Source organism: Crotalus tigris, unplaced genomic scaffold (assembly GCF_016545835.1).
Source record: "Crotalus tigris isolate CLP2741 ecotype Arizona unplaced genomic scaffold, ASM1654583v1 scf7180000018829.1913635, whole genome shotgun sequence".
Taxonomy (NCBI): domain Eukaryota; kingdom Metazoa; phylum Chordata; class Lepidosauria; order Squamata; family Viperidae; genus Crotalus; species Crotalus tigris.
Genome location: NW_024097219.1, coordinates 595,734 through 608,998, shown reverse-complemented (window position 1 = coordinate 608,998; position 13,265 = coordinate 595,734). Strand labels below are relative to the sequence as shown.

The 13,265-nt window shown below is 37.1% G+C and overlaps 1 protein-coding gene across 6 annotated transcripts in view; it reads right to left on the bottom strand.

The window, feature by feature from the left end:
- LOC120314060 (glutamate dehydrogenase, mitochondrial-like) overlaps window positions 1–13,265 on the bottom strand; it is a 28,740-nt gene that overhangs the window by 7,559 nt on the left and 7,916 nt on the right. For 5 of the 6 annotated variants that reach the window (XM_039356728.1, XM_039356732.1, XM_039356729.1 and 2 more), the window contains exons 4-8: window positions 12,132–12,195; window positions 10,531–10,625; window positions 10,112–10,291; window positions 1,839–1,976; window positions 1,154–1,291 (exon numbers count right to left, since the gene is read on the bottom strand). In XM_039356728.1, coding sequence (XP_039212662.1) covers window positions 1,154–1,291; window positions 1,839–1,976; window positions 10,112–10,291; window positions 10,531–10,625; window positions 12,132–12,195 — 615 coding nt within the window. The remainder of the gene's footprint in view (window positions 1–1,153; window positions 1,292–1,838; window positions 1,977–10,111; window positions 10,292–10,530; window positions 10,626–12,131; window positions 12,196–13,265) is intronic. The other variant, XM_039356731.1, reaches the window with a different exon arrangement.

The window sequence follows — 13,265 nt, the reverse complement described above, 5'->3', positions numbered from 1 at the left end:
TAAAGGAGAGTAGGAGGTCACACATGTACACATGCATGCAAATACACATACACGTCTTAAACATTGCGAGGAGAATTCCAAGCTTCTTTCTTGCAGTGTTTGAGATGCCTCTGTGTGTTGGTGCATTCTCAAAAGAAGTCTCCCTCCTCTCTTTAAAATACTGGGCTTTAAAGAAGGTGAGTGTCAGGTGCAGGAAATCGGGAGTCAGGATAGAGATCAAAAGCACTAAGATTTTATTCCATGCAACCTACACACAAGAATCTGATCTAGAGTAGATGGTCAGAGACTGAGTTTGAGTCCTGCCTTAGCTATGAATGCCAGCTGGATAACCTTGGGTGGGATACAAATAAATAAATTAAATTAAATATGAATACATCTCAAACATTGTGAGAAGAGAGGAAGAGAACTTGAAGTCATCTTCTTCCTTCTTGCAATGTTTGAGATGTTTGTGGTTATAAGTCAAAGGCTACTTATATATCCTTTTTAAAATGTGACAACCAAAGAATACATAGTGCTTTATATGCAGACAGCAAATATTTCCATGAGAGCAATTAAATGTCTTTAGTTTTATCTTTAGACACTTTCTTACTGATCCATAACTGGGAACTTACTATTTTCCATAGGCACTGTATATTGAATTGTCTTCTTTACTGAGTTCAATACAGGTAATCCTCGATTTACAACAATTCATTTAATGATCACTCAGTTACAACGGCATTGAAAAAAGTGACTTATGACCGTTTGTCACATGACCACTGTAGCATTCCCATGGTCACATAATCAAAATTCAGACACTTGGCTACTGACTTATATTTATGACAGTTGCAGTGTCCTGGGGTCACACAATCAATCACCTTTTGTGACCTTCTGACAAGCAAAGTCAATGGGGAAGCCAGATTCACTTAACATTGTTACTAATTTAATAACTGCAGTGATTCGCTTAAGAACTGTGGCAAGAAAGTTTGTAAAATGGGGCAAAACTCACTTAACAAATGTTTCACTTAGCAACAGAAACTTTGGGCTCAATTGTGGTCATAGGTTGAGGACTACCTAGTACATTTTTTTACCATCCAACAAACCAGGCCTCAGATTTTTTTTTTTTTCCTTACTGGAAACAAGACATGAGGCAAAAACAACTGTCTCTAAACAATACCTTTGCTTGGACACGATGAGCGTTTGCCTTTGTAAGCTGTTTCTCAATAGCAGCTGGAATAAGGATATCACAAGGTACCTCAAGGGCACTGCCCTCAAGTTTCTTAGCCTTTGGAAAACCAACAATGGTGCCATGTTCCTGGAATAAAAATTTCAGTTAGCCAGTCCAAGAAAGAAAAGACAGGGAAATATATTTTTCTACACTATTTAGTAGTCCAGCTGTGCCTGGAACAGGCTAGGGCTTATCTGCTTTGGATTATTTTTAGAGAAAAAAACGCACTGGCATCCCCATGTACAAGTAGTCTTCCAGTTACGACCAAAAGTGAGCCCAAAATTTATGTTGCTAAATGAAACATTTGTTAAGTGAGTTTGCCCCATTTTACGACTTCCCTTGTCATAATTGTCATGTGAATCATTGCATTAGTTAATGACATGATTAAGTGAATCTGGATTTCCCATTGACTTTGCTTGTCAGAAGGTTGCAAAAGCTGATCACATGACTTCAGGACACTGCAACCGTCATAAATATGAACCAGTTGTCAAGCATCTGAATTTTGATCACATGACCATAGGGATGCTGCAACGGTTGTAAGTGTGGAAAACAGTCATAAGTCACTTTTTTCAATGCTGTTGTAATGTTGAACAGTCACTAAATGAACTGTTTTACGTTGAGGACTTCAACATACTTGCTTGTAGTGTTGTAGTTCATTGGAATCAATTCCATTGGTGTTATAGATGGCACCATCTACTTCTTCAACGCATATACAGCATGCTCCATGTCGCTGCAGGTATCGCATTGAATGAAAACCCACACTGCCAAATCCCTGTGAAGGCAAAATTGAAAAACATGGAGCAAATTTTTAGTCAGCAAAACACACATATAGCATCTTGACTAATAAGGAAGATCTGCTTCTGTTGTGAATGTTCCCTTGACAGCTGGCAGAACTCAGACATCCCCAATATATATCCTCTCTGACATATTGTAAACATCTCCAATCTATATCTTAGAATAGAATAGAGCTGGAAGGGACCTTGTAGGTCTTCTAGTCCAGCCCCCTGCTCAAGCAGGAGAACCTATACCATCTCAGACAAGTGACTGTCCAGTCTCTTCTTAAAAACCTCCAGTGATGGAGCACCCAGATTTCTGAAGGTAAGCTGTTCCACTGGTTAATTGTCCTCACTTTTAGGAACTTTCTCCTTAATTTCAGGTTGCTTTTCTCTTTGATCAGTTTCCAGCCATTGTTTTTTGTCTCGCTCTCTGATGCTTTGGAGAATAGTTTGAATAGCCTCTTCTTTGTGGCAGTCTCTCAAATACTGGAATACTGGTATCATGTCACTCCTATTTCTTCTTTTCTTTAGACTAGCCAAACCCAAGTCCTGTAGCTGTTTTTCAAAGATGCCCGCTATTCCCATTTTCTGATAGCCAGTGGGATTTACTCATCTCTCCTCAGATCAGTCTTAAGTTGAAATCTGAAAGCAGGATTTTCTAAGTAATGCAATTGGTCTAAAGGTAATATCTATTCCAAAGCTGATATATTCTCTAGAGAAATTAGTTTTTTTTTCTTATTGTACTAGATTTAATTTCTTTTTAAATCTCTTTATGGTTTTTGCTTTTGTTGTCCGTTTAACTCCTTTACGGTATTTTCCTATGGGAGATACTTCTAAGCTACTCTCTGTAATTTCATATTTTGTTTTAATTCACTCATCACTAAATGTTTTCCATATAAATACTTAAAATTAACAATGAATATTTAGCTTTCCTCTTAAAAATAAACATTAATATTTATTTACCTCTTGTGAGACTGATCTATTTCCAAAAGAAGGAGGGCTCATTTCCCTAATCATATATTTAATGCTACAGTTTTGGAGGTGACTCTCCCAAACTTATTTCATTTATCCAGGCAGAATTAGTCAAGCTGAAGAATAATTACATTTTTAACAAAAATCAGCAAATTAAGAATGTGCTTTTCCTCCCCTCCCGATTTCTAGCCTAATGCCTTAATTATTATACCAACCTGGCTCTTCTTGCATATATGTGTGCTTTTAAGTCAGCATTGACTCTTGATGACTGCCTAGACAAATCCCTGCAGTTTTCTTGGCAAGATTTCAGGAAAAACCCCTGCTTGTCAGGCATTTAAGAATTGATTGCCCTATCTAGATAAATGCATTAGACATTTATCCAGGCAGAATTAGTCAAGTTGAAGGATAATTATATTTTTAACAATCATGACAGGTTTAAAAATATACTTTATTTTTTCATTTTATTTTGCAATATGTTTCTATTATTCTATTTAGCTTTCATTAAAAATGTTTCTTTACTGAAACTGGATATTACAAGTTCTGTGGTTCTCCAAAAGTAATAGAACTCAGCAACTATCAAACCTAGTTAATTGTGCCATCATGGCAGAGGGTACTTTCTCTTTGATCTTTTTCCTTTATGTTTCTTTCTTTCATATTAATCTAGTTTGGGAGATACCAAGTGTGTAAAATGGGAGGAGAATAGAAAACCATTTCAGAAAAGATAAGAGTTTTAAAATGTGATTCATCTTCTGTAGTGCCCTGATTGGTAGATGTCTTTCCTGCTTACTTGTGATATATTAAAGATGGACAGTGGCATAGCCAGAGGGGAAAACTAACAATCCTGTCTATAAACTAGAAGCACGTTCAGAAATCAGGAAAAACTTTTCAACAGACTTAATAGGAGGACAGGACTGGAAATAGGGTGCAGTTATTTTTTTACTGCATTATTCTGTGCTGACTGAAAGATAGTTGGATGTTCTTTAATTCAGTAGTGCAGAGGTCCCCAACCTTTTGGGCACCAGGGACCGGTTACGTGGACAGAGGTTTTTCCATGGACCGGAAAGGGTGTGGTTTTGTATGCTGCCTGCATCCTGTGGATGGGGCTTTCCTTCTATGTGCGGACCGGTTGCTGGCATGCTGCGACCCGGTACCGGTCCATGGCCCGGGAGTTGGGGACCCCTGCAGTAGTGGAGAGAAACCCTGAAAAACAAAAGCAAAGCCAACAGGCATAAGCAAAGTTTGTTCACTCTTCAGAATTCTTGGAATAGCAAACCACAAAAGTGGAATAAAAATCTATTCGATAAGCAATAAATAAAATACATAAACTGTTGTTTCTTTGTAGGACTGCAGCATGTAGGACTTGTGTGGGAGGGCTTCTACTAGTTAAAGAAAATCTTTAACTATAAGTGCTGAATTGATTATTTAAAGAAAAAACAAAGTTAAAAATCTGGTTTTGTTTTTTTCATTATCATAAAACTAGGCCCTGTTGTCTTTCCCTCCCTATTTTATCTGTACAGGAAGGATGTATGCTTAGATCAGTTGGGATATTTAGCTTCTTAATGAACTTTGCATTCATTAAAACATCCATTGTTCAATGAACTTTAAAAAATCCATAGAAAACAGCAAAATACAAGGATAACACTCACTATAGAACTTTCCAATAAGATATCAACGACTAAATCACATTATATGAGCAATTCCAATTTAGATTTAACCATGAAGAATGGAAAAAGAAAATTCAGGTGGGAAATAACTCACAGTAACTCAACTCTTCCACTTTTGCCAACTGCTTATATACTAACTCTTTGTGCCCCTCCTTGATTTCTTTGACAATTGGAGAAGAATAACAATCCACAAAGACTCCCAAAGAATTTGAGGGCTTTCCCTCCAAATTTAGTTTTCTTGATAAGTTAATTATGCTAAGTGAAGCATTTCTTGAGGGATTGCTCAGCAAGCTCAATACAATAGAGGTGACTTAGAGAAAGTTACTTATACAAACTCAGCTTTGCTCTGCTTGCCAAGTTTTTCAACCTAAGGCAAAAATTGCTTTGGGAGACTTTTTTTTTTTCTTTCCTAAGAGAGATTGGCAAATTGCCAGTTTAGAAGAAATATATCAACTCTCTCTGAAAGAGAACTGGTACTCAAAAAGGTACAACCCAAGTAAAACATTGGTTCTATTAAACACATTTGAAGGATATGCTATTTATTGTGTTCTAATATAAACAAACACTTATTTAGTACCTCAAGGTCACAGAGCCTTAATTAAAAAGCTGGCCTACTATTGAGAAAATGCCAGTTAAAAACAAAAGCCATTATGAAACTTATGGAATATATTTTGATCAGCTACTCACCTTTCAGCCTAACCTACTTTATAAGACCACACCCACAGTCAGCATGAAGCAGGATGGAAGGCAGGAAAAAATTTAAGCTCTTTGGCGAATAGACAGGAAGGTACTGTAAAAATCTTATTATATATTTTCGTAGATCATGGCCTTCTTTTTCAGGGATATAGCATGTTCACCAAATCAAACAGACATTCTGAATACTCACACACACCCTTCTTTTTCTTAAACAAGTGAGGCCCAAAGTTCAAGTAATATAAAAGGAAGCAACAGACATATGATGCCACTATTCATAATGCTAACACATCCCAAATCCAAACTAATTAATCCAATCAATGTGGGCTGATTGTTCTCTAGCCATCAATGATTTAAAAAGTATAACCAAAGTAATGTAAAAATGTACATGCATTTTGCTTATTCTGTACAATGTAACTATCCTGATGGAATATCGCATAGGCTTTCTGAATGTCCTTTATGAGACCCCTAGTTGCTGGTCAGTAGCTGCATCATATTAGGAGTGAAATATAGTAAGCAACACAGCAGAAAAGAAAATTATCTTTTCAGGATGGGTTCTACTCTCTGAGGCTTTAGCTGATATGATTATAAAAGGCACCACTGTTTTTTTCTTCTTCCATAGTGAGCAATTCTGGATACCATTCAGACCTTTTGATTTGGTCCTACATTTCTAGATTAGCACTATAGTTTAAAGATTGTCTAATTTTATGCTCTATAACAAAAAGATTGGAATTAATATATTAAAGTTACCAACAAATTCAGCTAGTTTATAGTTTAACCATAATGTTATACAGGGCTTTTTTCTCATAGAACACCCCGAACTGAGTTCCGGCACCTTTTTGGGATGGAACCTTGTAGGGTAGGCAAGGCGGGTTGTATGACGTATGTGAGTTCCGGCACCTTTATTGTTTAGAAAAAAGCACTGATGTTATATAGTTGTATTATAAGAAAGGCATGGGAAGAATGCTGATCATGGCTTTTGGAAGTCCTTCAACTTCTTTACTAGTTATGGCTATTTGAGATGTCCATATCTTTTTCTCTGTAATGCAGTAAAGTTGGGGGGGGGGGACAGAAACACACAAGGCTTCCCCCCCCCCAAGGATAAACAGAAATGATTGTGCACACATGCTGCCTGTGCATGTATGTTTTTCTGCTTTCCCCTCATGGTGAGTAAATGTGCATTGAGAAATATGAAGTAGTGTAGTCTACATAAGCTCTACTCTGAGTTACAAAACTGATCTGAAAAAGAAGGGATTTAAAATGGAAACAAGATTCCAAGCACCAACTGTTTTCCATTGGAAAATGGTGGAAGAATTTTTTCTATTTTTATTTTTTTGCAGTTTCTACACAGATCTTAGCTATTTTCTATTTAATCTTTCTTTTGCTAACTTCTCCCATCATGCCAAATTTGATCTCCTTCTGTTGAAATCTTTTTACATACCAGTGGATTGGAAAGAATAAAAAGGACCCGTTCCATGGTAGAGCTTCTGGCTTAGATTGTGCTGTGAAATCTGAGAAGCCTTGATGACATTTTAAAAGCCAAAACTTGTTAGCCTACAGAATAATACTAGTCTATCTCTACCTGAGATACACTATGATAGGAGTTGCGCAAATTGCCAGAAATTTGTTCTAGCCAATTATATGGCCATATGGAAGCTTATAGCAGCTTAAAGCAGATGGTAACAATTTACTTCAACAGAAATTCAATAGAGGTGTGAATACATTCTATTCTGAATGATTCCATGAACAGGTATTTTTATAGTCTATGCTCAACTGAAATGTGTTTCAGATATTGTGATCTATATATAGAACAAAATGAAGCTACTCTGTGTAGACACTGTTCTGCTGGAAGGTAGACGACAAGCAGGCAAAACGTTACAGGCATCAGCACTGCTGTCTGAGGAAAAAGATAAAAAGCCAAAGTTGACATGCACTACCTCTCTCTCTTTCTCCCAGGGCAGCATATCTCACTAGCTTATCCCTAATCCCCCAGTGTTCTTGAAAATTTTCATAAATAACCTAGATGAGGGGATAGAATAGAAGTTCTCAGCAAATTGACAGATGACACAAAGCTAAAGAAAGCTCTAACATCTGAGATGACAGCTTCAAGGTTCAAAAGGCTAATATTAAACTAGAACTCTGGCCTCTATTTTTCAAAAATGTAGTTCAAGCACAAGAAATAAAGGGTTGTGCACTTAGGTAGAAAGAATCAGATGCACAGGTACAAAATAGCAGGAGTCTAGTAGCACTTTCTCCAATTAACAGATTTTATTAAAAGGTGTAAGCTTTTTTGAGCTGCAGATACAAATAACCTATCTTCCCCATCCCCTCCATCATCTTTCACCTCATCCTACATTAGTCTACCCATTCTATGCATGAAATCAGCTGCAACCCACAGCCTCTTAATAAAATTTGTTAGTTGGCAAAGTTCCTACCAAACTCCTTTTGGTTTTTTGCCATCACATACTAACAAGCCTTTCCTCTTATAAAGTACAACTGTAAGGATCCACCTCAGCTAACCACCCAAGAAAGTAGAACTCTTGAAACAGGCATTGTCTCAAAAGGAAACTTTTATTAGGGGTTAGTGACAGTAGGGAAGTCAAGGCAGGATCTGGAGAAAATCCCGCTTAAACAGTATAGTTAAATCAGCAATATTCCTCCTCCCACCAGAGTCATAATGTCCATTTGAAATTCAGCCAATCCACAGGGGGCAACGATGTTTGGGTAACTGGCACAGTCGGCGCATCTCAAGGTCTTCTCCAGTATCGTTTCTCTGTAACCGTCTCCCTGATAAGGGAGACACATTGCTTTCTCAAGTAGATAGAGGCGGGAGAGGAAAAGTAGAAAGCGAAAATTATCCCAAGCGAAAGTAAGTATTCCCTCTCCCTCCAGTAGAATGGCAGGCCCCAAAACAAGAGCACAAGAGTATATATGCAAGGAAGACAATAAGGATTTGGGGACCTGATAACAACATAAATGGGATATGACTCAATCATGAGGCAGAGTATAGATTTAATATGAGCCAGCAGTGTGCTGCAGTTGAGATCAGAAAATAATTGAGTATTTCTAGTTTATCTTTGAAAGATCAGACTGAACTTGAAATATTGACAATACAGTACAAGAAAAATGTTGAAGAAAGAATTCAGAGAACAGTGGCTAAGATGATGAAGGGATTGGCTTACAACAGCAGTCCTGGCAGTCGCAGTAGCTATCTTTATGTGGCAGCATCCTGGAATTACATGATTGATATTTGAGACCTCTGCCAGCTTTCCTGTTGACTTTGCTTGTCAGACGCTGGCAGTGAAGATTGCAAATTGCAATTACTTGACTATTGGATGTTGCAACATTGGAATTGCAAGCCAGTTACCAAGTACCCAAATTGCAATCACATGACTGCAGAGATGCTGTGATGGTTGTAATTATAAAAACCTGTTGTATCTCTCATTCAGTGCCATCATAAAATTCAATCACTGAATAAGTATGAATACTACTTGTACAGTAGATTCAATCAGTCTGCCTAATCTTAGATCTTCTCAGTGCCTTCCATCCCTCACTCTTGTTTGTTAATGTCCCAAACCTTTGGCACATCCCTCCAACACTCCCCACTTTCAAGTATCCTAGGTCCTTCCTCCCTCCCTCACTTCCCTCCCTCTCACCACAGCAGATCATTTTGTCTCAGTCTCGCTGTTAAGTAGGTAGGTAGGTAGGTAGATAGATAGATAGATAGATAGATAGATAGATAGATAGATAGATAGATAGATAGATAGATAGACAGACAGACAGATCCTTGTGCCAGTCATTTTCTCTCTTAGCCCTAGCTTCTATCCAGCAACCTGCACCTGATAAGCATGATAAATATTAGTCCACAACTTTCTTTTTTTTTATTAAAAAAGTTTTTATTTTCCATTTATTCATACAAAATACAATTAACCATTGGTACCGCCTGCCCATTCCCCCCAGGCTGCGTCCACCCTCTCTAAACCTTCCCTACTTCCCTCCTCTTTCTCTCCTCCCCTCCTACTCTCTTCCCCTCCCCATCTCCTCTAACCATCCTACTTCCTCCCTACTCCTTCCTCCCCTCTCATCCCTCTCACACACATGAATGCAGCATAGGGGAAATGCCCAAGCATTTGCCATGACTATATTATCACTACCCACCCACTCACCCACCCACCCACCCTCAACCCTCCCCCCCTCACTTCCCAGAGCAGAGTACAGGGTTATTAATAAGAAGGTTAACAATAATTTAAAAAAAGGAAAAAAAAGAAAGAAAAAAGAAAAAAAACGAAAAAAACCATCATACTTAACCTTTAACTCCCCTTAAATTAAGACATATAAACAAATCTCTACAACAGTTACTATAAAATTTACTCATAAAATAAATGAAACTTTATAGTCCCATATTTTTTCTGAATATAATCTATAGATTATAGATGGATAGTCCACAACTTTCAATGAAGACATTGTCAGTGGATAAATTTAGGATAGTAACACTATGTCTGTGTGCATGCACATGCATGCTTTTGTATGCACATATAATGAATCTCATCAAAAATGCTTGTGATCGTAATAAATAATCTATATGGTACTGTACATAATATGTAGCTATACATAAACAAATTATCTGGAGCGAGGTAAAATATCAAAATCCAATTTTTTACAAATATCCCAGTTCAATTTGTCCAATTTGCCTATGTTACCACTTTTGAAATGCAGCCCCAATTTGTAAGGATGGACTTGTTAACAGTAACCTGTAAGAATGAGATTATATCTATCCCACAGCACTTAAATACTATATTTACCTGCAAAACAAATGTTTTCCCAGCGAAACCAGTTTTGAGGCCAATAAGATCCATATATGTTGCATTGTTGATGTAGTTTTCAATTCCATATAGAATTCCACGGCCTGTGGCTGACATGCGCCCATGGATTCCTCCCTGACTTATGGGTTTCCCAGTTACACAGGCATATGAGTTGATATCCTGCAATTATCAATATGAAACAATATATAACTATACGAACTAAATATTTTCCCAAGGCCAGAAAGCTGAGAACTGTGTCCTCTCCTGAAATATGTGTAGTTACCACTTAAAAAGAAAACAAACTTGAAAAAAACATAATACAGCTTCCCTTTAAATCAAATCTTCAGAGAAGAAAGCAAGCTGTCAGGTTATTTAGAAAGCAGGCACAACAAGCTTTTTGTCTAAAGAATTAAATTTACCTTGTGTCCAAGTGTACAGGCATATGTATCAGCAATCCAGGACATCTCCCTTTCTCCTGTGTTTATATCAGGGGCAGCTACATCAATTCCAGGGCCTGCTCATATTAAAAACATTAGAACAGTCAATTTTTGACTGGTCTCTTCTACCACAAATCACAAATGTTGCCAGAATATATCAATCAATTAATAATGCATATGTGTGTGTGTGTGTACAAACACATGTATAAAACTGAACATTTGTTTAATTTAGACATTTTCTATGCAACCCTATGTATGTTTATTTAACACTATAGTATTGTGTTTAGTAAATAATGGATGCAGCTTTATTCTTTTTAATAAAGGTTGGAAAATGAGAACTGAACATATGAAATGGACTAACAAATTTTGTATAAAATAGTCTAAATTTATTATCTGCATAAATCTAAAGAAATGAACGTGTCAGAAGTCCCATTCAGTTCAAATGAATATATTTCTAGGCAAAAGACTATAGGATTGCATACGTGCTCTTCTTAACTGAGAAGAATTAGAGATAAATAGAATACTTAAAAGTCCATCCTTCGCTCACTAAAATCTTATTAAGTCACATTTCTACTTTGTTCAGTAAATATTTCAAACAGTGCTGAAATTTATATGTTTAGTTATTTAAGCAATGCAGTACTGCAATAAATCAGAACTAGTAGGCACAGATCTTGATCCCAAAACCTAAGACCTAGAAATGCCGTAGTAGCAAAACTTTTTATTAAAAAATAATCACTCTAGATATGTTCATCACTGTGATAATCATTATGGAACCACCAGAATAGAAAGGAGAAAAAAAATAGTAAGTAGGAAAAAAAAGGTTGAATGGCTGGAAAAATAGACCCCTTTAAAAACAAGATATGCATATATTTTCATGTTAACCTCTGCAAATGTTTAAGGATAAGATGATCAACAAAACTGAGCGATAAAGCCACTAGATTAAGGGAAGGAGCTGAGGGAATTTTAGTTTTTTCTTTTTACGGTCCTGTAATCCCTTTATTCGGGATGGAGTCAGGGCAACTGAGTGGAGTTGAGCATTTACTGGTCGGATGCCCTTCCTTATGACTAGGCAGAGTTCACAGCAGGTATTTTCTTTGCTCCCTGATAGAGAAACCTCTGCCACTGCTATGATTGAACTCTCAACTTTCGAGTGGGAGACGAGCATGTTCACTTCTAGGTTGCTCTTGAGAGCATCTTGGTTAAGGCTCTTTAAATTAGGCAACAATGCTGAAAAATACTGGATTTTCTTTAATAATGAAAAATGGATATTAACAAGGAGTAGAATTCTGCAAAATTTGATTCTTTTTCTATCCTTGTCAAAATTATGTGATGACAGTGCTAATTAAAGAATACAATTCTCAGATTTTAATGTCAATTCAAACCAATCTGGTTGCCAGATATCCATAAGAGATGGCAGGCATTATTCTAGCTCAGGCTTTTATAAGTATGTGAAACTCAGTCAGAGGGTGCTGGGTCCTGTCATTCAACATAATAAGAGGACAACAGATTGGAGGATGATCTCTTAACCTCTTATATTTGGGCAGCCTGTGAAACAATCACTTTTTTTACAAAAATGAACTCACCTATAAAACCTTTCTTGGCCAATTCCAATGTGAACTTTTTTGTTATTTGCTCCAGTTCATTTTCCTGTGTAAGAATATCAATATTCAGTTATTATTATAGGCTCTATCAGAGATGCCAAAAGGGTAATTGTAACAAAAACCTATGACATCTACATTACATTTTTTTCAGGAATAAACTGCACCCTGACAAGACAAAAATCTTTCAGCATCAGTACTTTGCCTTAACAGGTAATTCTTTTAAAATTCCTTTTACATACTGTAAAAGTATAAATCCAGCTCGAAGGATTCGAGGCGGATAAGGAGCACACTATTGTGTTGGTTTGCCTCTTTCCTTCAGGGTCCCTTCCAGTTGATATTGATTAGGAGAGGTTCCACTATTGGCCCCTACTATGTGGGGTGCCACAGGGTTTAGTATTTTCTCCAAGATGCTTATTCATTACCATGGAATGAGGTAATCATATATCTGTAACCCTGGAGATTTATGTGATGCCACAAATATCTTATCCCAGTGTCTGGAGGCCAAGAGGGTCTGGATGGGGAACAACAGGTTTCAGTTAAACCCTGCTAAGATTGAGTGGCTTTGGGTAGTGGGGCCCACTGGTTCCAAAACTTCACCATCTTTGGTGCTGGATAGGGTTGCACTAACCTCCCAACAGTCATCATCCTAGGTCACAGGTCGGCAACCTGCGGCTCCGGAGCCGCATGCGGCTCTTTGAGCCTTCCCCTGTGGCTCCCAGCCTCCTCTGCCTTTGCAGAGAGAGACAGAGACCATCAAACTCATATTCATGAAGCAGACTTTTAAGGACACAAAACTCAGTTAAGCTTTATTTGTTTAAGGTTGAAATAAAAAATTAGATATAACTGGTTTCCCTTTCTGGACTTTTACTAACAAAGAATGAATGACAAGGCTTTTGAATTTTGTTTTCTAGTTAAGAGATAAGTCATGGGGTGAAGATAAAATATATTGTATTAAAGAGTTGGTGATAAGCTATTGAAATTGTTTTTAATTGCTGGGATGAAGGCGTGACTTGCTTCTTTTTTTCCTTTTTTGTCTTTTTCTTTTCATAGCTCTATATTTTTGTAGTATTATAAGTTGTTATTCTTTCTACTAGTAATTCTTAATAAAGTTATCTA